Source organism: Euwallacea similis, chromosome 14 (genome assembly GCF_039881205.1).
Source record: "Euwallacea similis isolate ESF13 chromosome 14, ESF131.1, whole genome shotgun sequence".
NCBI lineage: Eukaryota > Metazoa > Arthropoda > Insecta > Coleoptera > Curculionidae > Euwallacea > Euwallacea similis.
The window spans coordinates 3,688,756-3,715,884 of record NC_089622.1 but is presented as its reverse complement, the minus strand read 5'-3'; the positions used below and the strand labels follow the sequence as shown (position 1 = coordinate 3,715,884).

Below are 27,129 nucleotides of genomic sequence, written 5' to 3'. Positions count from 1 at the left end.
GAGCGAACGATTTTTCGAGTGCACTACAAAAGTTGATTTTTTCAAGGAGCCAGCTGCATATTAAAAAGAGACAGAATGTCATCCTGAAAATAATTCAATATTTTCTTTCAATAACAACTGTACATTTAAAATGAGCAGTTATGTCGAGGTAAACAATGTAGACATTTAAAGTTTAATTCGAATATACGTGATGTGGTAACTAGAAGCAGATTTGAATTTTCCTGCATGTTGTAACAGCTAAAAAACACTAAGTTATGTTTAATAACACTATTGCTAGTTTTGAGTCCATTCTTTATGAGCTGTGATCTTCCTGGAAATCTTGACTTAAAATAGCACTTATCTTAGAGGATTCCCTGTAGGAAGCATTAAATCCATATCAAACATGCCCTACCCTAATAAGGCAGCCTTTGGGAAATTAGGAGAGCCTTTGTCTAAAACTGAGGCCAGTGATGAGGATGAGGATACAAGCCGGTCTACTTCACTCACAGTGGCAAAAAGACCCTTTAGGTCAACACGAGTTAGTTTACTAATTGAAGCCCTTGTGAAGAATTTAATTTCTATGTATGAACCAGACCGAAGGGTAGGTAATATTACATTACAAGAATATTGTGGCAGAAAACCTTCACATTGTAAATGTGCAAAAAGAAGTTCAAAAATTTATTACGTTCTTGCCACACACAACGCTTTCACCCAAAATAATGAGGTAAAGTTTTGTTTCATGTAGCTTATTCTGACACCTACACTAGTGAAGACTAACTAGGAATTTTCCTAGTCCCAAACATCTTTTCATATTTGTGAATGCTAAAATTTCTGCTAATACTGTTTTTCTTATGTATGTCTTGTCTTTCTGGACAGGATAGAACTAAATGTCATGTTTGAAGACCCTAGTGCAATCTATTGGAGTTTGCAATTTTTACACTCAAAATTTTAACAGTGCCAAGTTATGGTTAGACACATAAAGTTAACTGATATGTTCTGAATTTTGCATGTACACTCTTAAAATAAATTAGAACAGTGCCATTTCTGTAGTCTCACAGGACTGCATGGTGAATGTTGGAACTTGGAAAGGGCACAAGCCAAATTTGGTCTCTAAATTTGTCATTAGTGTATTAGGGGCTTTGATAGTGTTAATTTTCTTGAAAAAATGAGGCAACATGTCAAGAATATGGACTCTTTCTGTTTTATAGGTTTAAAATAATAATTTTCTTTATTACTGATAAAATGATACAACATCACACAGTAACATCAAGAAGCATATAAAATGCTTGTACAATGACTGATAATCTAGAAGAATAAAATAAAAATTATAAAAACCTAATAAAGTAAACACACTGGTCTACTCCACAAAGTTAAGAGAGTGAAAGCATCTCAATTTTGAGAATAAAATATTGTTCTTATAAAAATTATCAAAAATTACACAAATATACTGCCAAAGTAGATTATATTCTTTTATAACTCAATATAACTGACCCTTTTACAAAAAAGATTAACATTGTGATGGAATAGATAGATCCTCCACATCTGTGGTTTTAGTAACATTTAGCACAAATAGGTATCATCATTTTGAACAATCGGTTTTAGATTTCAATAAACATACATTACCACGGACAAAAAATACCATGATGGAACAATAAAAATACCCAAATAGCTAAATTAAAGCCTGCATCTAATTCTAGGACTAACCTCTATTATTAACTTCAACACTCGCTTCTGACGCTTAAAAAACAGTCTCTCATTCAATTTACTGTAGTTATGCAGCCAGATAAAAAATCTGTGATAGAGATGAAAGAATAATTGAGGTGTCATCAGTATATTGGCAAACCGACTCATTGCCAGTATTATCTGACAGGCGATCTAGATAGAAATGAAATGATAAGGAGCCCAAAACGGATCCCTATGAAACATCTCAATTAATTTCAGTCGTGGTTAAATAACAGGATCTTCCATTCTACAAGACAGAAAGTATTTACTTTTTGAATGTAGCTTCATTGAAATTACTGTTCAACTTTTGGTGATAATATTCATCCCTTATTTACAACTCCTTTATCCTCAGCTACAACAACTTTTTTTTCAAATGGCAACCTAGGTCATATGGGGGCTGCATGAAAAGGTCTTCAAAAACTGTATTTGGTGATACCAAAAAATCTGAATCTGCTCATTCCGTTTGAATAAAACAAGGGCTAATTATTTTTTAAAGATAATACCCTTTTTAATAAAATGAGTTATTCTAAATAGATAATTATCACTTACCTAATTTGATTTATTGTAGTAAATGTTGAAGATGACCTCCATCTTTCACCTGACATGACCAAGTCTAGAATAAATAGTATCTACTGCACTACAAATATTTTTGGCTGGAATATTATTTATTTCCATCCTTAGAATAACTAATTTTATTAAAAAGGATATTGTCCTCAAAAAATAATTAGCCCTTGTTTTATCGAAACGAAATGAGCAGATTCAGATTGTTTTGGTACCACCGAATACAGTTTTTGAAGACTTTTTCATAGAGGCCCCATATGAGGTTGTCATTTAAAAAAAAAAGTTGGGGTAGCTGGGGATGAAAGGGTTGTAAATAAGGAAGGAATGTTATCACCAAAAGTTGAACAGTAATTTCAATGAAGTTACGTGTTTCAGCCTTTTTTGAAAAAATCATTCATAAAAAAGACATGAATTTTATGCGAGACATTTGAATAACCTTGTATATATTAATGAGGCATTTCCTACTACCTAGTAGATATATTCTGAGAACATGCACTATGGATAACAAATTAGTCAAGTGTCTTTTAAACACTTATTACGCTATTTCTGTATAAATACATATTTTTTTAATTTTGATGTGATACAACACTGATTATTGTAGTTTCTATAGAATGGTTGTTGCTTGTCCTAAGTATCAGCGGTGTTCCGTTGAACTCGGCACTGGCCAAACCTAAATCTGTATGATCTTGGTTCTGCCACTATAATTTTGTCTCATTAATAAACGTGGCATTCCAAAGATAAAATTTAATTTTAGAGGATTGCACATGCCTATAAAAAAATATGTCGCCGTTTATTCCAAATGGGACTAATCGACGAGAGCTGGCAAATGACCGAGTTAGAAGGTGCTCGTGTTCAGTTTGAACATGTTATGTTTCAATTATTCAGCGAAGGCATTACGAGTAGTCCTGCGTCTCCCATAATTATACAGGGAGCATATTATACCTCCCAATACAGAAGAGAATTTGATGAGTATCAAAAAATAGGAGGGGGTGCTTTCGGAAAGGTATCGTAGGTCTAGATTTTGCGATCTAATCGGTTTTGTTTGCAACAAGACATTTTCAAGGTGTTTCGCGTAAAACATAAACTTGACGGAACTGAATATGCAGTTAAGAAAATTCCAATCCGCTCCGAGAGAATAGATTCGGTGAAAAAATATCTGTCTGAAGTGAAAACTTTCGCCATTTTGAACCATCCTAATATAGTCCAGTATAAAGCCGCTTGGCTCGAGTTGGGAGCACCCACAGATATTAAAGCAATCACCCATACTTCATGGGATTCAGCACAACTCAACAAACTCATTCCTAGCAATTCCAATACGGATCATAATATCTTGAAACATAGAGATTCATCTTCTAGTCCTGAACTGCCAAACGGTAGTAGTGATAAATCTAGCTCAAGCACTAGCAGTACTTCTAATAACAATGGCAGGTATATTTTTGAATTAAGAAGTTTCGTTAATTGTTTTACATTTATTTTCTTTAAGGGTGCGAATTCCTAAGCAACAAACTGGTCGAGTTAAATTAACTCCAGTAGAGACTGAACTTTTTCTGCCAAATCATATCTCTGAGAGTTCTTTAACTTGCACAAAACCTCATGAAAATAGTTCCAATTTTGAAGTAGCATTTGAAAACAGTAGCACAAATAATCAGTCATTATCAAAAGTGGATAAGTAAGTTCCTTGTGTTTGCTTCATTTGTGGTGTAATGAATGACACAGTATTAGGTCTACTAAGAATGTTTCTCCCACGGAAAACCCTATAATTTTATCCCCTGCTGTTACCCATCGAAATGATTCTAAACCCAAAATCCTTTGGGCCACTCTGTATATCCAAATGGCCCTGTGCCATGGCACTCTAGGCCAGTGGTTGAGGAGAAGAAATGAGTCATTCAATGCCGATGTGGCAGTAACATCCAATGGGGCCGAAGCTTTAAGAACCAAGGCAATTCGACAAATACTTATTCAAATTTTAAGGGGTAATTTCGCGTAAATAAAATTATACTTTCGTATATATAGCCTATAAATTTCAGGTCTCAAATACATTCATTCTAAAGGGATAGTCCATCATGATATTAAACCTAGCAATATATTTGTATCAAATGAGGGGGGCTCTTTATTAGTTCAAGTAGGCGATTTTGGTCTTGCGTGTCCTCTTCAAGCTTCTAGTCATGAATTTGCTCGAGGAACCCCGTTGTACGCTGCTCCAGAGCAATTGGCAGGGCGTTGCGATCCTAAAGTCAGGTTTCTGTTATCTCTAACGATAAATTATAATAAAATGATATATTTTTAGAGTGACATGTATTCATTGGGCATAGTCCTGTTTGAGCTCCTCGAGGATTTTAGTACCGAGATGGAAAGAACTAAAAAAATTTCAGAACTTCGCAGTCGCAGAGATCTGCCGGTTCCTTCTGAATTGTCACTCTCAAACTTAGTTTCCGCTTTAGTGAGACATTCCCCAGGTGAGCGACCCGACGCAGCAACTTTACTCACAGTTTTGGAGAATATTACGAATGCATCCCCACCTGATCTGGAAGCTTTGGAGCGGCGTTTGCGAGAAAAGGATTTGGAGATCGAGAGGCTTAGAGCGTTATTAAGGAAACACGGGGTGAAGGAAGTTTGATTAAGTATCATGTTTGCTGAGCTTCTTAATTTAATTTGCCGTTTGTATGACGTTGCTTAATTTTTTTTGCTGAAATATGTGAAATGGAAAAGTAGGTTTTTTTGATCATATAAAATTATTCAGGCCAGAGAACTTAAGGTGATTTCTATATTTTTTACGCAGGTGGAAATCACCAAACTGCAACCTAAAGTGTGAATCGTGAATGAAACACAAAGGAGAATTTTCTTATACAAAGAATAGTAAAAATGTATATTTTGGTTTGTATGTAAATTAAAACTGAAAAACATTTGTTAGACATCGTTTTTGCAGCAGCAGATTTTCTTTTCAAACTTTTGATCCATTCTCTCTTTACCCTCTTCGCCGTATTGCAAAATGTGTCGAGAAGTCACCGAATTTAATAAGTTATAAGTCCATTCTTTCGTTTTTAGCTCCTCAAAGTTTCGAAACAGACATAAAGATGCTTAATGCTCAATTATCGTTGAAAATAATGGCTTCTGGTTTTGATTATTATATTTGTTTGGCTCAACTATAATAAATGTTGGCCATAGTATAAGATACTTTTAGTTTGTAAATTTTCAGGCGTCGGTTGTTTGGAATAATTATGATAATTCCTTTTTATGCAATTATACGTTTAAAATTATTCATTGTTCCAAACGACCAATATTTTATAAACAAGTTCGACTGATGAAATGTTTCTATATTGTTTTCTAGAATCTTTACCTACAGGTGATATTTTATGTAAGATATTAATTTTTTTGTAAATAATTTTAAAAATACCCAAATGAACGTTTACTTACACTTTTTTGTATTTTTTTTTGCCTAATACTATTATCATTATTTTTCGCAGTTTTTGCATCTAAAGTTCTCCATTATATACTCCTGATGATACAAAATTAGAACAGAACATTAATCAATTTCTCTATTTCCATAATAGTGATCCTTCAGGAAAAGTTATCAAGAGCTTTAAAAACTGAGTCTAAAAGTCAATAATCAACGTTCTAGCATCGTTTTAGAGAAGATAATATTCATTTAACCGTTGAAATAAAGAAATTTAATATTGATTAGTTGCATTGTTTCCATAGATCCTCTGGTAAAGATGTCAGGACTTGCTCTATTAGCCCTAGGGACTGGTTAATATGCGTGGATATTGCGAATTCTACTTTAAACACACAAAAATATGTGGACAATGGGGTTAAGATGCTGTCTTTTACCGTCACCACTTTTTGTCGCACGTTGCTGACCGTCTGTTCTCCGAAGCTTGAAATCCCTGATTTTCAATTTTTTAAAAATCTCCCGATTTGGTAATTTCCACCTTATGCGCTTCTATCATGTGATGCATGTGAAAGCTACAATTCTTAAATAAAAACTACAGCATAATTTTTCCTTATACTTTTTATTAAACATAACATTATACTTAATAAATTTGATTTATAAATACCTAGATGATATAATTTAAGTCAAATATGGTCCAAATACAGCGGTCAAACTTTTCTTTCACCAACAGTCAAACAATGCTTAATTCCTATAGGCCGCAAAAACTTCTTCATTTGTTGCAAATATTAAATTTCACTACAACTTTTAAAACAGTCTTTATGGTAGCAATTACAATCTTTTAATTAAACAATTGCACACCAAATTACATACTTCTTTAACTAAATGGCAGGACTAGAAAATAGGGCACAACTCACAACTTGAACCTCGCTGACCATGCAATTAGGTTCTTATTGCACAGAACGCCCGCTAGCACCACACAAGTAATACTTAGTAAACCTGAAAAAATAACTCTTGAGGTTATTAAAAAACGCAATAATTCAATTCCCAAAAGTTCGACCAGTGTAAACTTAATGCTAAAATGCCCGAGAATGTCACTTATCATCACGTTAGATTCGGATTGTCGCTAGGATCCTTGTCCATGTCTTTATCGGCCCCATTGTCCCAACCCATGCTGAACATTTCTTTGGCTTTTCGATCCCAGTCGTTCTTGTTGCGCTGGATGTCTTTTGTCTTTTGGGCCACCTAAATTTAATAACACAATCAGAAGAACAGTGAGTAGTAAGAAAAGAGATAACACAAACCTGATCGTCAGGTTTACCATAGTTCGGAGGGTTCGAATAGGGATCGTACCCCAGAACAGAAAGCATTGGGGCGATTTCCGCCATGTCCCGCACTACATCATCGGGAATGTTCCCCACCCACTTAGTCAAAGCCTCCAAGTTTACTGGTTTGATTACTTGGTCTGACGATCGCTCTACTCTGTAATGAAAAACACATTGTACAAGGTGTTTTAGAAAAAGATGATTTTTGACCGCTTGTAGAGCAAATCAATTTGTGATGAAAATTTTATCGAAATATTTTTTGAAAATTTGCCCTTATGGGGTATTTCTCCATAATCCTTATTATCTTCCCCCCATAATCCTGGAAGAGAAAATTAAACAGAAATGACCTAATCAGTCAGTTACCGATCTTCTTGAAGATCGACTTCGAGAATTTCTGTTCAGTGACTTAAATGTTACTCCTTAAGTTCTTTCTCGAATTATACAGGGTGGCCCAGTTTTGTACAGTTAAATTTAAAATTTAGATTCTACTAATCAAATTAAATAAATTTAATTCTATAAACTTTAGTTTAATTCTTCATCAATTCCGAGATGTTGATGTTAAAAAAAATTCTAATTTCTCCATACTGCAGTTGTTTTTAAGAAGTTACAAACAAGATTTTTGCTTTTTTCAAAATACATAATTTCCTTCATCAATGTGATTTAGTGAGTGAAGTATGATAATAAAATTTCTTCAAGTATTTGCTGTGTTGAAATTTTCACCTCCAAAATAAAAACAGGTTTCTTATCATGACTGAGGAAAGTTTTTACTTCAAAAAATGTTTATTATTTTGCAGATTCATTTATAAATCAATAATTTCAGTTGTGATTTGATATTGTTTGGTGTTAATTCTTTTTGAAAAAAATTTCAAATTTTGAATTCAAAATGCCTTACGTATACTCGAATGAAAAATATGCCGACATGCTTTTTATTACGGCCGTGTTCGGGATATTGCGAGAAAACCCCGAAAATTGTACATAACTGTATTTCCTCAAAAACGCCATCCTAATCGTGAAGTTTTTGTACGACTTCATAGAGTTCTTAAAGAAACAGGATTGATTAATGTTATGAGATCATCAGCTTGCTCTTGTGCCTCAACAAGATAACGGTATCCTCAATCATTTCAACCATGATCCTCGTACAAGTGTTAGACGAGCTTCCAATGTGTTAAACATTCTTCGGTAGATCATTAGTCGAATTTTAAGAAGAGACGGTAGACATCTTTTTCATATTTGTTGAGTGCAAGAACTTTCAACTGGAAATTTGGAATGCATATTAGATTTTGCAGATTAGATTAATGCTGTTCACCTTGATAGACGACAATTTCAAGTGATTTTATGGATCGACGAAGCTACATTTACTCGAAGAGATCTGTTGAATATGCACAATGAGCATGTAGTTATATGAAAATCTTTACGCCACGCAAGAAGATCGCTTTCAACGTCAGTTTATCATAGTCGACTCGTTCGAAACTGGCTAAACAACAATTACCTTGAACACTGAATCGAAAGAAATAGATCTGTAACCTAGCCTGCTAGGTCTCTCGACCTTACCTCACTCGATTTTTTTTGTGCAGAACTTTGAAAGTTCCGGATTAAAGAAGTCCTGCGGGAACAAGATGTTAGAAATCACAATATTAAAGATGGTTTATGGGAACAGTCTCCCATTTTCGGTAATAAATACTTAATATTGATTACCTTTCGTCTAGGGAGATTGTTTATGTTTATGTCTGATTCTTTTTTCTGGCTACGTTATGTTTTATTCTTGGGTTCTAAGTACCGTTTACTTCTTTGCATATGATATAGGTATACAGTTAGTCGTCGTCTGTAAGAGGTTACGGAATCACTTCAACCAAGCACTTTATTTCTTATATAATATACTAGTAGTTCATACTATTAACGTGTATCATTCTGGTCGCCCACACCCTGTATGAATTATTTTTTAACCGACACAAGAGAGGCAAATTGTTTCAATCCGAGCTTCCTGTCAATTAATAACACTATGTTAGATATCAGCTGCAACGCATTCGGTACTTCAAAGATGTAGAAGTTGTGTAGCACATAATGGAGGACTCTTTGAAGCGTTTCTCTGCTAATTTAAGGTTACACAAAGGGCAAACCAAAAATATTAAAAACGACGAAACTGACGAAAAAAAATTGTGTTTTGAAGTAACCAAAAATCTTATTTAGCACTTCTGGAAAACAATTGCAGCGCAGACAAATTAAAAATTTTTTGTATATCAATATTTCGGAATTGATGAAAGGAATGATGAGAATGATCAATATCTAAAGAATTGAAGTAAAGTTTATAAATTAAATTTTTTTACTTCCATTAGTAGAATCTAAATTTTAAATTTGGCTGGATAAAACTGGGGCACCCTGTTTGTAAATAAGAGTTCAGTCATGTTCTACAAAACTGAAAAAGGAAGAATAAAGCAACTGCGAGTGTTTTTCTGAAGCGTCTTGTCTAACCGAACACATAGAGACAAATTTCAAAACTCATAATCTGAACAAATAAATTAATTTACCCCAAACCTGGCAACAGAATCGTGGCAAGTTTGGCGATCTTAACGCTGAGGTTCGCGATTAAAACCCACAAACAACAAAAAGCTAATTTGTTGCCTCGTACAACTTCATTTGTGCGCTCCTTCCACCTTAATGGAAGCAGTTAATTCGTTCCGTTTTCGGTCTTTTTAGACCCGGCCTTGTATTAAAATGCTGACTATTCCAAATTGAGGCTATTCGTAGATTAAAGTAATAAGCCCCGGAGGTTCATTTAACAAATTGCTTAGTGCAGACTCTTAGAATAAACACGAACAAAGATTATTTCATTTCTAAACCCATACGCATGTTCGGTCGGCAAGTCTCTATCGTTAATCATCCTGAGCGATGGGTAATGGCAAATTTCCCAGCAAATTTTCTTTCAAACACTCGGGAGCTACTTCATCTTCTTTCATTTTTTATCGGGTTAATCATACCGGTCTTGTAGACCAGTACGTGCAAAAACAAGGGAAATGGATTCATTTTTGTTTACTTTTTTTGAGTGGCTGAGAAAGCACTGCTATTGATCAAGACGACTTTAGAAATGACCAGAAACTTCGAGAGATCCTTGCACAGGCACGTAATGTTTCAGATGGCCATTATTAAGGTCACAAAGGGGGGGGGGGGCAACACAAGAAGTATCAGGTTCCAAGCAGAAAGTTAATAACCCAGGAATACGATTTGGTGTCAAAGAGGTAGAAATTGTTATTGAATACACTCACTTTCAAAAGTCTTTTACCCTCATGTTAATTACACACATAAATTTAACAGATTCTTAATAGTATTGTTGATAAAAAGAATATTTTATTTACAACAATTGGCAATAAGAAATTGAAAATAACATGTTTACCTGTTAATTTTTTTTTGCACAAACCATTTGTTGTCTATCAGTACTGGTAAGAATTCGGTGCAAGCAACATGTCATCATGCCTAAAAAAGAGTTGTCAGCATTTGAGAGGGGTAGACTTGTTGGACTGTGACAAGAGAGTTTGTCTCGCTACCAGATGGTCAACAGGTTGAATTTTCAGAGAAGTATCATTAGCAGGACAATTCAACGACATAAAGAGAATGGCGATGTGCGAAGCAAACCTCATACTGATCTCCCTCGTGTTATCACGATTAGAGAAGATCGTTATATTGCTCAATCAGCCTGTATAGATCGACTCTAAATTCATACTTGTCACTAGAAATTTAGAAAGTTTTACAAAACTTTGCTTAAACCAATATAGACAGGGGGTGCAAAACTTTTGAAAGTGAGTATGTTATGATTGTTCTGCTAGTTTTAACGCTGGATAGTGTATCCAAGATAAGAATGCACTCTTGGACTTTGGGGGAGCAAATCTTTATTTGAACACAGTGTACCTAAATGCAGTGTGCGTAAAATGTTCGACAAAAGTTCTACCGTTCTGTAATCCGCAGAAATATATAGGGTGAGATACAAATCAACCATAAATTGAGGTTAGTGCAGTAAAGTAAGTTAGTACAGAATGACAAACTTTTTATGACATTTTCTGAATAATTTTCACATTCTCATCACATTTCATGGAACTTGTAACGCGACTAATGCTAATAGTTTACCAGCTACTATTGAAGAAAATCATGTTTATGTGTAAATAAACAAATTTATCTTTTGATGTTTCTGTTCCTCACTAAAGAATCACAATTATCCGGAAATTTATTAATATTCGATCCGAAGGTAAAATATGGCAAAAATGTTTTTATGGGTCTTTATACAGTTCAATATTGAACTTCGATGTCTCGATTGCGGTCCTGGACCTGTAGAAATTAATTTTCGGGCACCTTCACTTCAGAGCATTTTTCAGAACTACGAGAATAGATACCAAAGCGTCTCTATATTTAAGAAGCTAAGAGGTATATTTCAGCACGATTTGTACAGACTTAAGGTCGTTTTATACTATAGCCACGATAGATTCACGCTGTAAAGCACCCCAGGTTACGCATATGTATTATTGTATTATATATGTATTGACCTCTTATATTGTCACTTATATTATTTTCTCATGGAAACCTAAGGACAATATTAGAACTTAATTAGAATGTATGTTTATGTAGAAACACAAATTCCTTTATCTGATATAACTAACCCATCAAATTGTAATTAGCTGAGACTCGAAGTCTCAGTACTGTTCAGGGTTCAAACCACCCTTATTAATGTACTTTGGTAAAGTCCATGTAGATATCATATATATAAATAAGGTATGTCTACACAGGAAGTCAGTCAGTCAGTCAGTCAGTCAGTCAGTCAGTCAGTCAGTCAGTCAGTCAGTCAGTCAGTCAGTCAGTCAGTCAGTCAGTCAGTCAGTCAGTTAGTCAGTCAGTCAGTCAGTCAAGCAGTCAAGCTCAAGTCCAGCAGAAACCTTCACGACTCATCTTCACAGACACGTACATAAAAGGGTCTTTACGCCTCGCTTCTGCTCTTGTATCATCGAGAAGTTAGTTTTTCCAACCCGGCACATTACAACGCTCCACTCAAACAAAACTCAAAATTTAATAATTAATAAAAATTTTAAACTCAAAATAATAATAATTCATAAATTTAATAAATTTAATACTTTGAAAAGTGTTCGGTGTGTTCACTAATGAGCGTTGCTTGACTTATAGTGTGAAATCAACTTTATAGAACTCATCATGATGATTAATTTGAGGTGGTCTTTGAAGGTAATTGTTTTACGAATTCATGATATTTCGACTGCGTTAACTTAAATTCTTATTTGCAAAATCATATTCGAACGCCTTTATCGCCTCCGTCTAGTACTATATGGCATATATTGTAAATATAGCTGTTTATTAGATTTTCCACCTAGTACCAAGGGAAATATAGGAAAATTAATAACCTACCACTACATCAAAATTTCCCGCAATTTTCCACGCAGCTCACAGTTAATTTCCAATTAACTGAACTGGAAAATTTGGCCACTTTCCTGAACGCAATTCAAAACAATGACAATATGTTGGGTTTGCCGAAAAATCAATAAAACAGAGAGAGCGTTTGCTATTCGCATGTGGTTCTAGCTGCGGTTAACAGAAATTCTACAAGAATGTTGACATCGATGCAAATTGATTTCGAAGCGATGGCTTGTTAATGACATAGCAAGTTCATTAGTAATGACTACTCATGGTTCTGGTTCTTCTGTTTTGCTTTGATACACTATTTAGGAATTTTTTTAATGGTTTCATGTAAAGTAATACATCACTCAGTAAGTCTCTGATCTAATACATACAAAGTGTTATTTAAGTATGTGGCCAAATTTCAAGGGCTGATAGTTTATACATATAAATATAGTGTTGGAAAAACACACAACAGTGTCTATAGGTGATATAAATCTGCTTGTTGAAAGAAAACAAACCCAACACCATTTACAGTATAGACAACCAATGAGACTAATTTATTGCTTAGACAAAATAAATTAGTCATAAATCTTCTCTTTATGATGACACAGTGGGAAGAAAAAAGGGCAGGCGGCTTGAGCCTCTTCAAAAACACAAGACAGATCTCTCTCACATTTACTAGGTCTTAGTCGACAACCCTAGTAAGGTCCCAATTACTCGCTTTTACTACTAATAGCTAACGATTCTCCCAAACCTTAACAAAAGGCAAAAATTTCGAAGTTTTTTTTGGTAATAGATGGTCACTAGTTTTTCTCGCAGTAGCGTAGTACTATTTTAGAAATTTAGTTTAATTATGCAGTGTATGTTTTTCGTTTTGTTTAATAAACTTAGAGTGTAATTTAGCCCCAAGTGTCTTTCTTGTGTCCGTTCAGCGCAGTATAAGCTGTGGGCCTTAGATAAATCATTTAAGGTATAAAGACATACAAAACCAACCATTGGCATTATTTTTTAATTGTGCCCCCGCCTTGTGTTTGGGGTGAGACATCGAGTGCAGATAGACTCATCCCGATCATATAGATAGGCCCGGTAATGTTTCGTTTCCAAGATACAGGGTGTCAAGCTTTTTTTTTCAAATCGATACATATTAACAAACAATTAGAAGTGCCCATAGACAACACCCTTTCCTTTACCTCGTCCCCGTATAAGGGCTCTCACAAGGATCGCCACTATCACTATTTCTTTACAACATACAGGGTGTCCCGAAAGTCAATGTCAAAAATGGTATCATCAGGTTTTTTAGGTCAAAACATTAAGATTTAGTTTAAAAGTTATTAAAAAAAAACATACTTTTTGCTATATCTCAAGAATGCTTCAATGGATTTTAATGAAACCCATTGTGCATTTATTCATTAGTATAGGGATTATTTTTATGTAACATTCATGTCTTTTCGCAATGTGAAAGTGATAAGTTCTTAGCCATTTTCATACAAAAATTATCAGAACTTTTTATTGGGTAACTGCATCGTATTGGTTTTTTTTCTGGTGATACATTAACCCTTTCTCCAACTTTTCTATCTCTTGGAAATTTCTCGTACGGTTAACATTTCACGTTGAAAAAAATTATTTTCTTTTCTCATACAGAACAACAACTTGCCATTCCTTCGATAATTATCGACGTTTGTCGATGTGAACGCTGACGTCACTTATGGAAAATGTCATAAAAATTAATCTAAATGTTTTGACGTTTCTTTTGAGTTGTTTTTTTTATATTAAGAACAATAATAATAATAATTTCTCGTTTTTCATAATTCATTTAAATTGTTTTTTTATTTTGTTTCATTTTTTATGAGTTCAATCTTCACTACAGATTATAGTACAGATCACAGACTTGACTGGCTATTCAAATGAAACATTGACAAGTGTCAATAATTATCGAAGAAATGGCAACTTGGTGTTCTGTATGAGAAAAGTAAACAATTTTTTTCGGCATAAAATGTTAACCGTACGAGAAATTTCTAAGAGATAGAAAAGTTGGAGAAAGGGTTAATGTATCACCAGAAAAAAAAACAATACGATGCAGTTACCCAATAAAAAGTTCTGATAATTTTTGTATGAAGATGGCTAAGAACTTACCACTTTCACATTGCGAAATGACATGAATGTTACATGAAAATCATCCCTGTACTAATGAATAAATGCACAGTGGGTTTCATTAAAATCTATTGAAGCATTTTCGAGATATAATAAAAAGTATATTTTTTTCAAAAACTTTGACCGCCAATAGCATCTAAATGAGACACTTTTTTCAAATAACTTTTGAACTAAATGTTAATGTTTTGACTAAAATAATCTTATGATATCATTTTTTACATTAATTTTCGGGACACCCTGTATATTACCATAACATGTACAACCACAACTTGCAAGACAGAAACTATATAGACAAAACAGACTATATACTGCAATACGCAGAAGATGCGGCTCTTATCATACACAACAAAACCACCAGGAAAACGGTAGATAAACTTCAATCACTAACGGACAACACAATGACTTGGTTCTACGGATGGAGATTAATACTTAAGGCCACCAAAAACCAACTCTTACTATCAAACCATCAAAGTAAAGAAAACTCCCCAACAATAATAGCAGACGGTCACCAAACTCAAGCAAAACATGACGTAAAGTACTTGGGGATAATAATAGACAACAAGTTGAAATTCACCAAACACGTACAAAAGACAAGAACAGAAATTATTAAAAGGCCTTATTAGATTTAGGTATCTCGCCGGTTTAGATCCAAAAAGGAGTAAATAAATAAATATTAGGTCTCATTTTAGAGCAAATGTCTAGACTCATTAAGAATATTGATGATTAAATAAAATAAATACAAATGTGAAATGGGAGGTACGTATACTATACATATAGAAAAGGTTCGTGAGTTAGTCTTTGACTAGATGTTGCCCTTGCAATTAAAATAAAAGTAAAAGCTCCAGCTTATATCAACAGCTAGTGCCGTGTTTTTATTAAAATATCCATTTTCTTATAAACTCCAATAGGACTAAAAACTTTAGAGCACTAACATATAAAGACAAAGGTATTAACATAAAAACGACCATCAAAATCTACAACTCCATCTGCAGACCGTTACTGGACTACGAACATATACTGAAAGCAAATACTACTGACAAAACAAGGAAACACATACAAACTACAAAACAGATTGCACTGAAACTAATTACAAAAATAAGACACCCCGGAAACCCTCTTCACAACCCATCCAACGAACTCTTATACGAACGGACACAAATGACTAGAATAACAGAAAGTCTACTAAAATTACAGACAAAATGGAAAGACAACCATCATAACTGGACTATACTTAACCGCCTTTGCCTAATAAGACAGGCAAAACAATCCCGATACCTCTTCTCTTCCACGACCCTGTTGGAACATTATTTAGATTGAAAATGTACTCACCTCTTTTTGTTCTTTTTTTTTTTAGATGTGGGGATTTAAGAACAATGTTGTAAGATACATTATTAATATTGTGACATAGGCAGAAAGGCCAAGTGGTCGATAGCCTGTTTCTAAGGAAATAAAAATTGGTATATACATATGCAATTAAAAAAAATCCTAAATAACAAGACGCAAACTAATGTGACGTTAAAACTTGGTGACAATTTTTAATGTAGTACAAAGAAACCTTTTAAGCTAGAAATTGTTTGTCTCGTTTTGCTGCGAGCGTACGCAGAGGTAACACCGGAAATTAAGAAAAATTAAACGAGAAAAACGTTTCATTTAAACTACACTTAAACAAATGATATGCAGTTTTTTTAGTAAAAAATATTTAACAATAAGTAACACGAAACTTACAATAGCTGCTGAAAATGTCCTCCTTCAATTTCAATGCAAGTTGCATTGCATGCATGCTGCTCGTTTTAACATCGATTGCCGAACACGTTAAAATATTCTCGGCGTATATCTTATCTGATTACATGAATCCTGTATCCATTGAATTAATTCTTCTTCAGTGTTGAACAGAATTCTATAAACGAAAGATTTTACATGCCCCCAAACGAAAAAATCTAACAGATTTAAATCCAGTGTCCTGGGTGGCCATGACTGCGCTTAAAAAAATGTAAAAGTTTAAAAAAGTCAGTAGCGCATGAATAACATTAATACACATAAATGACGCTGCTAAATTTCAATAAAATCGGCTAAAGGATTATTAAAATTTTTACGAAAAAACGATTTTTTAAGAAAAGTTTGACACCCTGCATCTTGAAAACGAAGCATTATCGGACTTTTATTTATATAAATCTTTCGTCTTAAAATCACTCAAAGAATCGCCCCTTAAAATTTCACCACATACTTAAATATATACCCTGTATGTAGCAATACTGTTGACAGACCCATTTGATTTTTGGATAGTACTAACCTTCAAACGGTACGTGTCAAAATTTTATCCAAAGTCAAGAAAGTCGTCCAAAGCGACCAAAAACTCAGCAGTCACCTGGCAAAATTATGGCATTCGTATTTTGAGATGCCCATGATATTTTATTCATCAACTATTTTGAAAAAGGTAAAACTATCAGTAGCAAATATAACATGGTATTATTAAATCGATTGAGTGTAGAAATCTAGAAAAAACAGCCAACATGCAAAAGAAAAAAATGCTGTTCCACCAAGATAATACCCCTTGTCATAAGTCGGTAAAAACGATGGTTAAATTAAATTTATTACTCTTTGAATTGCATTCTCACCCACCATTTTTTCCAGATCTGACCTCCAGTGCCTACTGGCTTTTTGCAGACATCAAAAAGATGTTGAAAGAAATTTGGCTCAAATGGAAAAGTGATTGCCAAAACCGAGGCCTATTTTGAGAGTAAAGACAAATCGTTTTATAAAAAAGGCATCGGAAAGTTAGCGGAATATTGAAATGAATATATCACTCTTAGAGGAGAGTATGTTGATAAATAAAGTCGAATTTCTAAAAAAAAAATTGTTTTTCTTAGTTAGACCGAAGACTTATAGTGTTATACAATTTTGTGAAAAAATCCAGTGGAAAGTTCTGGTCCCGAAAAATTAAAACCAAATTACGTCGCCGACGTTATCGTTTTCAATGGAATGGTTAGCTCTGTTTGGGTTGTGACTGGTTCGCACATTTGATAAAAAGAAGACGCTCAAAGGGTTACAATAGTTGTTCTTGTTGGTTGAATGTAAAAAAATACAAAAGTCGTTGAGAAATTTGTGTGATGTCAATTGAGAAGGCAAGACAAGGGTGAGAAGAACATTGTTGCAGCACATCCCAGAGACGAATTTACAGCAATTTTATTTAATTTTTTGCAAATTGCAGGAGTCTCAGTCCTGGAAACTGCTAGATGCATCTTAAAATCTCATAAGTAATTCTATTTCCATTTCAAAGTTATTGTAAAGTTAGTTAGGAGCATGTTTGCTAGGTCATGACCTAACTTAGAACAGTTTTGGTTAACTTTTTCGCAATTTTGGTCAATTTTTTAATCAGTTTCCTTTATATATCCTTTGTATATCTAAATTAGGAGCAATTGTTGTTCGGGGTTTATGTTTATATCTAACTTGGAAATATCCCTTGTTCGTTCTTGCACATTCATCCAAATGAAAATTTAATTTCCGGTTTTTGTTATTTTATAACCTTGTGTTATAGTGTGCCTCAAATTTCTGTTAAAACAAGATAAATAATGCATCGAATTTACTATGGCATAAAAGAAAACTAGGGAGGCTTCAAAGTTTCGCGAAACAAATTTACCCCTGGGAGTTGGAACCATATCGCTAACTTTCAGTTTGCTTTGTTCTTCAGGTAAAACCATTTCAAACTTCCGTTTGAAGTTAACAATGGGTGCGTAGGCTTGAGATAAGAATAGAAATGGATTTAATTTTACAAAGACTTAATACCAGATAAGACAAATCTTAGTTTAACTGAGGAATTTAGTGAAGCGAGGACGTCCCAAATTCCTCAATGGATTTGCTATCTTGTCGAAGCTAAACTAATTTAACCCGAATCAGGAGTAGGGAATACATATTTTAAATTAATATTCCATTAATTCTCTCGAGAAAATCGAGCTAATCGCGGCTGAAAGTACGCGAGTAACCTCTGAAAACTAATTTAAACTGTTCAGCTGCGTTTTGTGCTGACATTAATAAGGCCGTTGGACTTTTGCTTCAAACTTTGTCGATTTTGCAAGTTTTCCAATATTGCGTGGGATCTGATACAAGTTCATTAGTTAATAACGAAACTCACTTGCTAAGACTAATCCCGTTATTAATAAAGTCCTCATGGTGGAGCACGGAATCGTTCCAGGGAATGTCCAGAAATTTGAGCACCTTCTCCATCCACTCCTTCGGATGCAGTACTAACTGTTCGTATGGTACCCGCAAACACTTGTCCCTCCCCATTTCCCGGCACTGGTTGTTCATCGCCTCCACGGCGCTATTCCACTTTTTCAAGCACTGCCTATAACTAGTCAAATCGAACCCGGTAATAGTCACTTTGCGCGTGATTATAGAGTGGGCAGTAGCACGTCCATCGCGCACCATAAAAATGAACTTGGCGTTTGGGAACAAGTCCAGCACGTAGCTACCCATTTTGATTAGTAATGGATCCTTGTTACACAGGCGTGCGGCAGGTTCGCCATGTTTGGCGATGATTTCCATGGTGAAGGCTGCTATGGCTGAGTTGAGCACGTCGCTGGTAATTCCAGCTTGTTCGAGACGCATCGATTCTTTTTCTGATTTAAGCCAATGGAAGCGGAGTTGCAATAGGCGGGGAATTACTCGAGTTTCTTGACCACATCTGAAATGAAAGAGAAAATGTAGATGCAACAGTAACAGTACGAACTATAGATGGAAGCGGGAGCAAAAATCCATTTACCGAAAACACATAAAACAGTTTCAAATTTGATCTACGTTGTTAAGAGATCGGAAATTGAGAATGCAGAGTACTGGGGGAAAGCTGTAAATCGATAAAATCTTTCTTTCAAATGTTGAATGGTTCTAGAAATATTCGAAATAATGAAATATTGCACATTCTTATTCACATAAAAATATGGCTTTTAAAATCCTTTGAAATTATTGCGGGCAATTGAAAAGTACGAGCCGTTATTTCAGGGGAGTATTCTGCAGATTAATATAAGATAAATTCCTAAATACTTTTGTTTCTAAATTGTTTCTTAAGAAAGTTATAGCGATTTAAAGATGGGATTTAAAGAGGGGTTTAAAGAAGTGGTGTTTTGACCCTAATTGGTGAACAGTAAGTCACAGTGTGTTAAAATTTGATAGGTAGTCATAAAAGTGGATATAGAATACTTTTACAAAACGAAAATGTTTAAATAATCTGTGCTCCGACGTTGGGGGGTAGAAATACTTATTTTCGATAGAATTTTTTTGAAATATAAAATTTTGACAGGAAAATATCGTATTTATAAAGAGCAAAGTTTTTTACAATAATGTAGCACTCTTTTTTAAATTCGTTTAAACTTAGCGTTTTCCAGAAAAATTAGTTTTAAAAAATCACGTCTGTTAAGGACTTTAGGTTATTGTTTCTTGGCGTAGTTTACGTAGTTAATTTATTTTGTACTTTCATCCCTTAAGTTATGCCCATGTGTATCGATACGTATTTGAAGGATTCCATCTGGGCGCCAGACCATCGTACCCATCAGGCCATATCGAAGGGCTCTTTATAGCTGGGAAATACGCTGCTCGTCAAAGGGAGCTTTCTAAATTGGACTATTGCCGCGATCCGCAGTTCGGCGGATCTGCAATACTTCAATGAAAGCGACTTGTATAGGTATTTGCCAGATGGCGGCAATTTATGATCTTAAGTGCGACCATTGCCCGTAAGGGCTTCTGGTATTGGTGCGCCCCTGGTTGGAGTTCCTCGGGTTTAGTACTTAAGGGATGATTGCAGTAATTTTGCTTTTTTTGACCAGTGCTCGCTCTAGACATGTGATCGTAAACGTACCTCGTAATCTTCCCAACTAAGCAAACTCCCACTTCATACTTAGACCAATACTTTATCATTATTTATATAGTACGTGAAAATTAATACAGTCCACTTTCGTAAACCAAATTGTTGTTTTCGTGGTTTTCGTTTATCGAAGGAACCTCAACAACGTCCAAAATTTTATAGTATATTGTATATACGAGGATAGTCCCAGAAGTACCCGACTTAACACTTAAAGAAAAAAAATTGGAAACTACTACATTATTTCTCAACATAGCCTCCTTTGAGATTAACACACTTTTCCCAGCGATGTTTTATGGCTTCTCTACCTTGTTTATAGTAAGAAGCTTCGAGTATTTTAAAATAGGCATCAACCTCGGACTCCGCTTCTTCATTATTGGCAAAGTTCTTTCCGTCGAGGTATTTTTTCAAATTTAGAAATAGAAAGTAATCTGAGGGGGCTAAATCTGGCGAATGGGGTGGGTAAGGAAAAGTTTGAAATTAAGTTGATTGATTTTGGCCATAACGCGATGATGGAAGTATGGATTGGTGCGTTGTCTTGATGAAATAAGACTTTTTTTCTCGCCAAATACAGTCGCATTTTCCTAATTTATTCGCTCAAACGCAACAATAAATTTGTATTACATTCTCTGTTTGTTATTTTTTCTTTAAGGAGATAGCCAATAAATATTATCCCACGTGCATCCCAAAAAACTGACGCCATCACCTTTCCTGCAGATGTAACGGTTTTCGCCTTCTTTGGAGCCGATTTTCCCTTTTGAGTCCATTGTTTTAATTGCTCTTTCGTTTCAGGAATGAAATGAAGAACCCATGTTTCATCCATGGTTATGAATCGACGCAAAAACTCGGCTTTATGACTGCGAAACTTTGCCAAACACTCCCTCGAAATATCCTTATGGCGCTGTTTTTGTTCAATTGTGAGTAATTGCGACACCCATCTTGCGCACAGCTTTCTCATATCCATTTGTTCGGTCAAAATGCGATGTACAGTACTTTTTTTAATGCCTATCATGCCTGCTAACTGGCGCAACTTTAGCCGACAGTTTTCCAATATAGTTTTGTGGATTTTGACCACAATTTCTGAAGTGGTCACCTCATTGGGTTGACCACTGTTGGTTTTGGCAGCTTGTACGACCGCGTTTGTACTCTGCCACCCAATATTGTAGAGTTGTTAACGAAGGACTAGATTCCCTCAGAGTAGAATCTAATTCCGCTTGGATGTTGGATGGATTAAGACCTTTCAAATGAAAGTATTGAATCACGTATTGCTGGCCAATTTTTTCCATGTTCACAAAATCTCTAAAAGCGTTCCCTAAAAACGAATCCAAAACGAACATAAATCAACGGAGCCCCTCAAATTTAGACCTAAGCTTTTTAGGTTACGTCTTTGTAATGTGGGTAAACTTTTAACAAAGAAATGGCCATCTATGTGTCAGGTCGAGCACTGCTGGGACTATCCATATACAGGGTGTTCCAGTTTATAGTAGCAGGACTTTAACAGTCGATAGAAGACCTTTTCTTAAGATGAAAATGTTATATAAATATATATTGAAAACGGCTCGGTTTTTGAGATACAGGGTGGCAAACTTGACTTTTTTTTTCATTTTTTTAAAATAATTCACTCAAATATTAAAACACAGCCATGAAATTTGATACTTTGGGATTTTTCGCAGTGCCAAATTTATATTTATTAAAATTTTCGTCAAATTTACTGAGGGCGCCATATGAAACATACTAGTGAATATTTAAATTATGATAATTTTTTTGTGCCTCCTTGTAGCAACTTTTTTTAAATCAAAATGGGTTCGCCGTTCATTTTTTTCTAAAAAAGGTACTCTTGTTATAAATTGCTAAATGTCAATGTTTTCGAGATATTTTCAATTTGGTCCTTAGCAGTACGACTGGCTTCCACAAGGGAGTTGTGATTTGATAGCAAATCATTTATTTTGCCAATTTTTATATGTTTAATAAATGCTAAAATATTTTTTTAATTCATTTATCAACGTTATTAATTATTATGACTATTACATTTAATATTATTTATTTATTAACATTTTAATATTTTGGAAAAAAATTAATACTAAACACTTTTTAATTGTTAATTAATACAAAACAAAGAAGTAATCATATTCCAACTAATCTGAAACTAATTTGGCTCTAATTTAAAGTAAATGTTCAAAGTAAAAACTTTCTTTGTTTTGTATTAATTAACAATTAAAAAGTGTTTGGTATTAATTTTTTTCCAAAATATTAAAATGTTAATAAATAAATAATATTAAATGTAATAGTCATAATAATTAATAACGTTGATAAATGAATTTAAAAAATATTTTAGCATTTATTAAACATATAAAAATTGGCAAAATAAATGATTTGCTATCAAATCACAACTCCCTTGTGGAAGCCAGTCGTACTGCTAAGGACTAAATTGAAAATATCTCGAAAACATTGACATTTAGCAATTTATAACAAGAGTACCTTTTTTAGAAAAAAATGAACGGCGAATCCACTTTGATTAAAAAAAAGTTGCTACAAGGAGGCGCAAAAAAATTATCATAATTTAAATATTCACTATTATGTTTCATACGGCGCCCTCTGTAAATTTGACGAAAATTTTAATAAATATAAATTCGGCACTGCGAAAAATCCCAAAGTATCAAATTTCATGGCTGTGTCTTAATATTTGAGTGAATTATTTTTAAAAAATGAAAAAAAAAGTCAAGTTTACCACCCTGTATCTCAAAAACCGAGCCGTTTTCAATATATATTTATATAACATTTTCATCTTAAGAAAAGGTCTTCTATCGACTGTTAAAGTCCTGCTACTATAAACTGGAACACCCTGTATACTATTCATGTAACTTTTGGCCCCATTTTTAAATCGCCTTAACTTTTTTAAAAAACGATTCAGGAAAAAGAGTATTTAAAATTTTATCTTATATGAATGTGTGGAATACGCTCCTGAAGTGGCGGCCCATACTTTTTAATCACTCTGTGTACAGGATTTCCGTTTCTGGAGATCGACCATGAAGATCTCGGTAGCTATAAAAGATACGATGTTTTAAAACGGCATATTGTTGAACTTCGAATTGCGGAACTTTGCCCCAGTTCAGCCAACTTTGTATCTTTTGATGGTTAACGAGATCTCCATGGTGGAACTCCAGAAACGAAGACCCAGTGTTAAAGGTATCCCACCTATTCCCCAAAAGACAAAATCACATCGAAATATTCGATTTTTTACGTCTTCATCATGTCCCTTTCAACTGCACGACAAATCCCCAAGTTTATTCAGTTCTAAGCTAAAGAAAGTCGGAACATCCAATAAGCCATGGCATGTGACAACACTTTTTCCTTTCAAGTCGGGGTTTCTTGGTTTACCGATTTCCGTCCTACTTGGAGGAACTTTCGAACTGAAAAGTGTCGCAGGCGTTGAACTTCATGTGACACGCTAGTAGCACTGAAACTTTCGAAACTGTGAATCCCATTTGAGAAAAGGGGGCGTCTAATTACAATTGAAATTACGGTGAAACGCGTCTAATGAGACACTTTGAAGTTTCAGTGCGTGCCGCAACAGCCTTGTGTTTTAAGTTTCTGCACTTAATTACTGAAGTTTGTCGGGCAAATATTATTCCTTGAAAATTCAGCGAGCTTCGCCGGGGAATTAATTACCGACCACAATCACGCTTTCACCGGAATATTATTTATGCATTACCGCTAGACTGTTTTAAGTTCCTTCGAGGTACGTTATTAAGGGCACAGCAGACATAGAGCGCAACAAGTACTTGCGATGCAACCCCTCCTTGGTGGCGGCGAAATGGAAAATTATCGTAAACGAGGCAAAGAAAATTATTTATCCAAACAGGGGGCCTAATTTATATTCAAAACGAAGGACGGCGCCCCCGAAACTCGATTACGCCGGTGCTGAGAACTGGAGGAATCTTTGAAAATTGCGAACTTTGTCTGGGGCTTGTTTTTTTTTTTTTGAGAGGCGACATCAACGTTTTAATTTTTCATCAGAGAAGAAATTACCGAAGAAAAGTTTATCAAGTTTTTTGGTCCGATAAGGGAAATGCCATTTCAAAGCCAGAGCGAGTTCTCGGCAGGTTTTCAATAAGTTTCTAACTTTCGCAACAGGGAGAGAGATATATAAAGGAATTTTAGCAGAGCTTTCGCTTTTCTTTCAGACATCAAACAGGCCTGATGCCATACGACTTTCAAGGAACATCCATTCAAAAACTAATTTCAGTTACCGATTACGAATGAAAGCTATAAATTTCAAAGTTTGCAAAGCAATTTAATATATACTTTGATCGATATCAATGACTAGTCGTCTCAAGATTTAATTGGGAATATCTAATACCCAGTTGAACTTAGAGAGAAACTAATCTCAAATTGAACTTTAAAAACAATAATTCTGTGTATGAAAACCGAGATTTTGAAATTAATTTCATGACTTTTTTTAATCCAGGAAGGACCAGATAAGTTTTGAAAGAGGTTTAAATCTGCTTTTGATTTTTTTTGCTTTCTTTTCCTTACATTCTTCAGAATTTACATCTTGCTCTGATTTTTTCTTTCACTACATATTTTTTTATACGTTCACTCTCATTTGCTCTAACGGGAAAGTTTCTCACTAAACATATTTATATATCTTCCTTTTCTATCTATGGAATATCAAATATTTCCTTACCTACAGGGTGACCATAATTTATCTCTCAGTATGGGTAACTTTTTCATTTGAAGAAATAGAAAATCAGTTAAATGGGCAAAATTGGGCAGAATTTCATGTGTAATGTGATGCCGGTTTTAAATATGACAAATTACATCATATTTCTGAAATATTTGCAAAAAAACTGAAAATTGCCTAAATCTTTAAGCTCAAATATCTTAAAATCTATTAAAGTTAGATCAATGAAATAAATTTCTTTTACAGATGTTTTTGCGTAAAATTCAATGGTGTTAAGCAAATTTTCAACAATTTTCAGAATGATCTTGATTTTTCAGATATGACATAAACTTATGTTTTTTAAATGGTAATCATAATTGGCTATGGACGCATTAAATAGCTTTTTTCTTAATTTCACTGATATAGTATGTCATTGCATTATTATCTTTTTGCAAGCATTCAAAATTATCAAAATACGCTAAATTAATTTTTTCCTAATTTTTTAACTTTTTTAAATTTTGATTATCATTTTCGTGTTGTCACTTTAATTTCTGTTAGTCGTTTTTGATAAATAAAATTTGTTTCAAATGTTTAAATATTTTATTTAATTATTTGTTAAAAAAACTAAAATTCTATAAACTAATTTGGTTGATATTTCATCTTATTGTTAGTTTTTTATTGTAGTATAACTTAAATTATTTTGTTTTCCATGGTCATCTTGGTAAAAATATGAAATTTGGCTTATTTTGATGATTTTGAATGCATGCAAAAAAATAATGATACAATGAAGTATATCAATAAAATTAGAAAAAAAGCTATTTAATGCGTCTATAGCCAATTATGATTACCATTTAAAAAACATAAGCTTACGTCATATCTGGAAAATCAATATAATGTATAAATTCTGTTACCGTTTTTTTTTTCTTTTTGCCGTTCAAAACCTCTCTTTTTGAGTAATATATATATTTTCTTTCTTCTTGCAACTAGCAATCTTTCGGTTGGAATCTCCTAATTTTTCTTTTGTCCGCAATTTTTCTCCTATAAATTATTGCGTCATTCCCTTCCTGAACTGTTCCTTATGGTCGCCTTTAAATTTTGTCTCTCTGAAATTGTGAATATATATCGAATATTTTTCAGCACAATGAACAGAAAATCTTATAGAATAGAACTTCGAATCACTATTTACGTAGACATTTCTGAAAAAGGCATTTCTTGACACAAATTTTGTCTTCATAGAGCACAACTTAATCAGTGATAAAAATGTGTGCTTAATCTGGGTGTGTTTATTATCTACAGAATATTCAATTCTCTTAACCAAATTCTGCCTGGTTGCCCATGTTAATCCGAGCTCTATATGACTTTCCTCTTATTCCAAATTATCAAAAACAACCATCCTCTTTTATCTACAATCAACGTGAACGAAAAAATTACGACTGACAAGCTTTAAAAACATCTCCCATAAAAACCTTGTTCTGATAATTGGCAAAATTCCATCTATTCCATAATCAGCTCTAAAATGATTTGGTCTGTTTGCTCGTCGAGGCCGATAAAATGGAAAAATCGAGGAAAATATTGGATCCACTAGGGAAATATTTAATTTGTGTCCGACAAACATTATTGGGACGTAACGAACGGAATGGACATTGTTAGAACGAAATGAAAGAGAACTAAAGCCGTGTACGAGCTCAACGTCAATTACGAGCCTTAATTAAATCACTTGGAAATCAGTGCTTTAAAATTTCATTTCCGCATTCGTCTTGTTTAAACAATGGGCAAATAAATCAACCGGAAGCAAACTTTTCGAGCTGTGTTAGGAATAGAAAGTATTCCAATGGGAATGCTCCTTACAAGTCACACATACATATTTACGAAAGACCTGGAATTGCATTTTCGAAGCTGTCAATGCTTTTCGGATAGTTCGCTCTTAAACCCCGGAGGGGTCCTTTGTCACCTTGGGTTCTTTGCACCTGCCGCGGACGCCTCACTGGCTCTCAAAGAGAGATGGCTTTTGTTGCAGTTTCCATACTCTATTTCCTTTTTGAATAATCGCCAACCTGGTATTATGTCCTCTGCTTTTGACGCGAGAGCACAACAAAGTCTG

The 27,129-nt window shown here is 34.2% G+C and overlaps 2 protein-coding genes across 3 annotated transcripts in view; one reads left to right on the top strand and one right to left on the bottom strand.

Annotated features, from left to right (window-relative positions):
- The first annotated feature begins 266 nt into the window (after window positions 1-266).
- LOC136413498 (eukaryotic translation initiation factor 2-alpha kinase 1-like) lies at window positions 267-5,603 on the top strand. The gene is made up of 7 exons (XM_066397084.1): window positions 267-580; window positions 3,017-3,265; window positions 3,326-3,690; window positions 3,746-3,931; window positions 3,985-4,235; window positions 4,290-4,495; window positions 4,550-5,603. The coding sequence occupies exons 1-7, from the start codon at window positions 383-385 to the stop codon at window positions 4,877-4,879; spliced, it is 1,785 nt and encodes a 594-aa protein (XP_066253181.1). The 5' UTR covers window positions 267-382; the 3' UTR covers window positions 4,880-5,603.
- Window positions 5,604-6,256: 653 nt separating this feature from the next.
- Tpst (tyrosylprotein sulfotransferase) overlaps window positions 6,257-27,129 on the bottom strand; it is a 103,138-nt gene continuing 82,265 nt past the window's right edge. For both annotated transcript variants that reach the window (XM_066397288.1, XM_066397289.1), the window contains 3 exons: window positions 18,644-19,195; window positions 6,955-7,132; window positions 6,257-6,895 (listed from right to left, as the gene is read on the bottom strand). In XM_066397288.1, the coding sequence (XP_066253385.1) occupies window positions 6,755-6,895; window positions 6,955-7,132; window positions 18,644-19,195 (871 nt within the window). In that variant the 3' untranslated portion in view covers window positions 6,257-6,754. The remainder of the gene's footprint in view (window positions 6,896-6,954; window positions 7,133-18,643; window positions 19,196-27,129) is intronic.

Coding starts and splice junctions, on each gene's coding strand:
- LOC136413498 (XM_066397084.1), top strand. CDS start 383: ATGCCCTACCCTAATAAGGCAGCCTTTGGGAAATTAGGAGAGCCTTTG. Junction 4,236..4,289: donor ACTTATTCAAATTTTAAGGG/GTAATTTCGCGT, acceptor TATAAATTTCAG/GTCTCAAATACATTCATTCT. Junction 4,496..4,549: donor CAGGGCGTTGCGATCCTAAA/GTCAGGTTTCTG, acceptor ATATATTTTTAG/AGTGACATGTATTCATTGGG.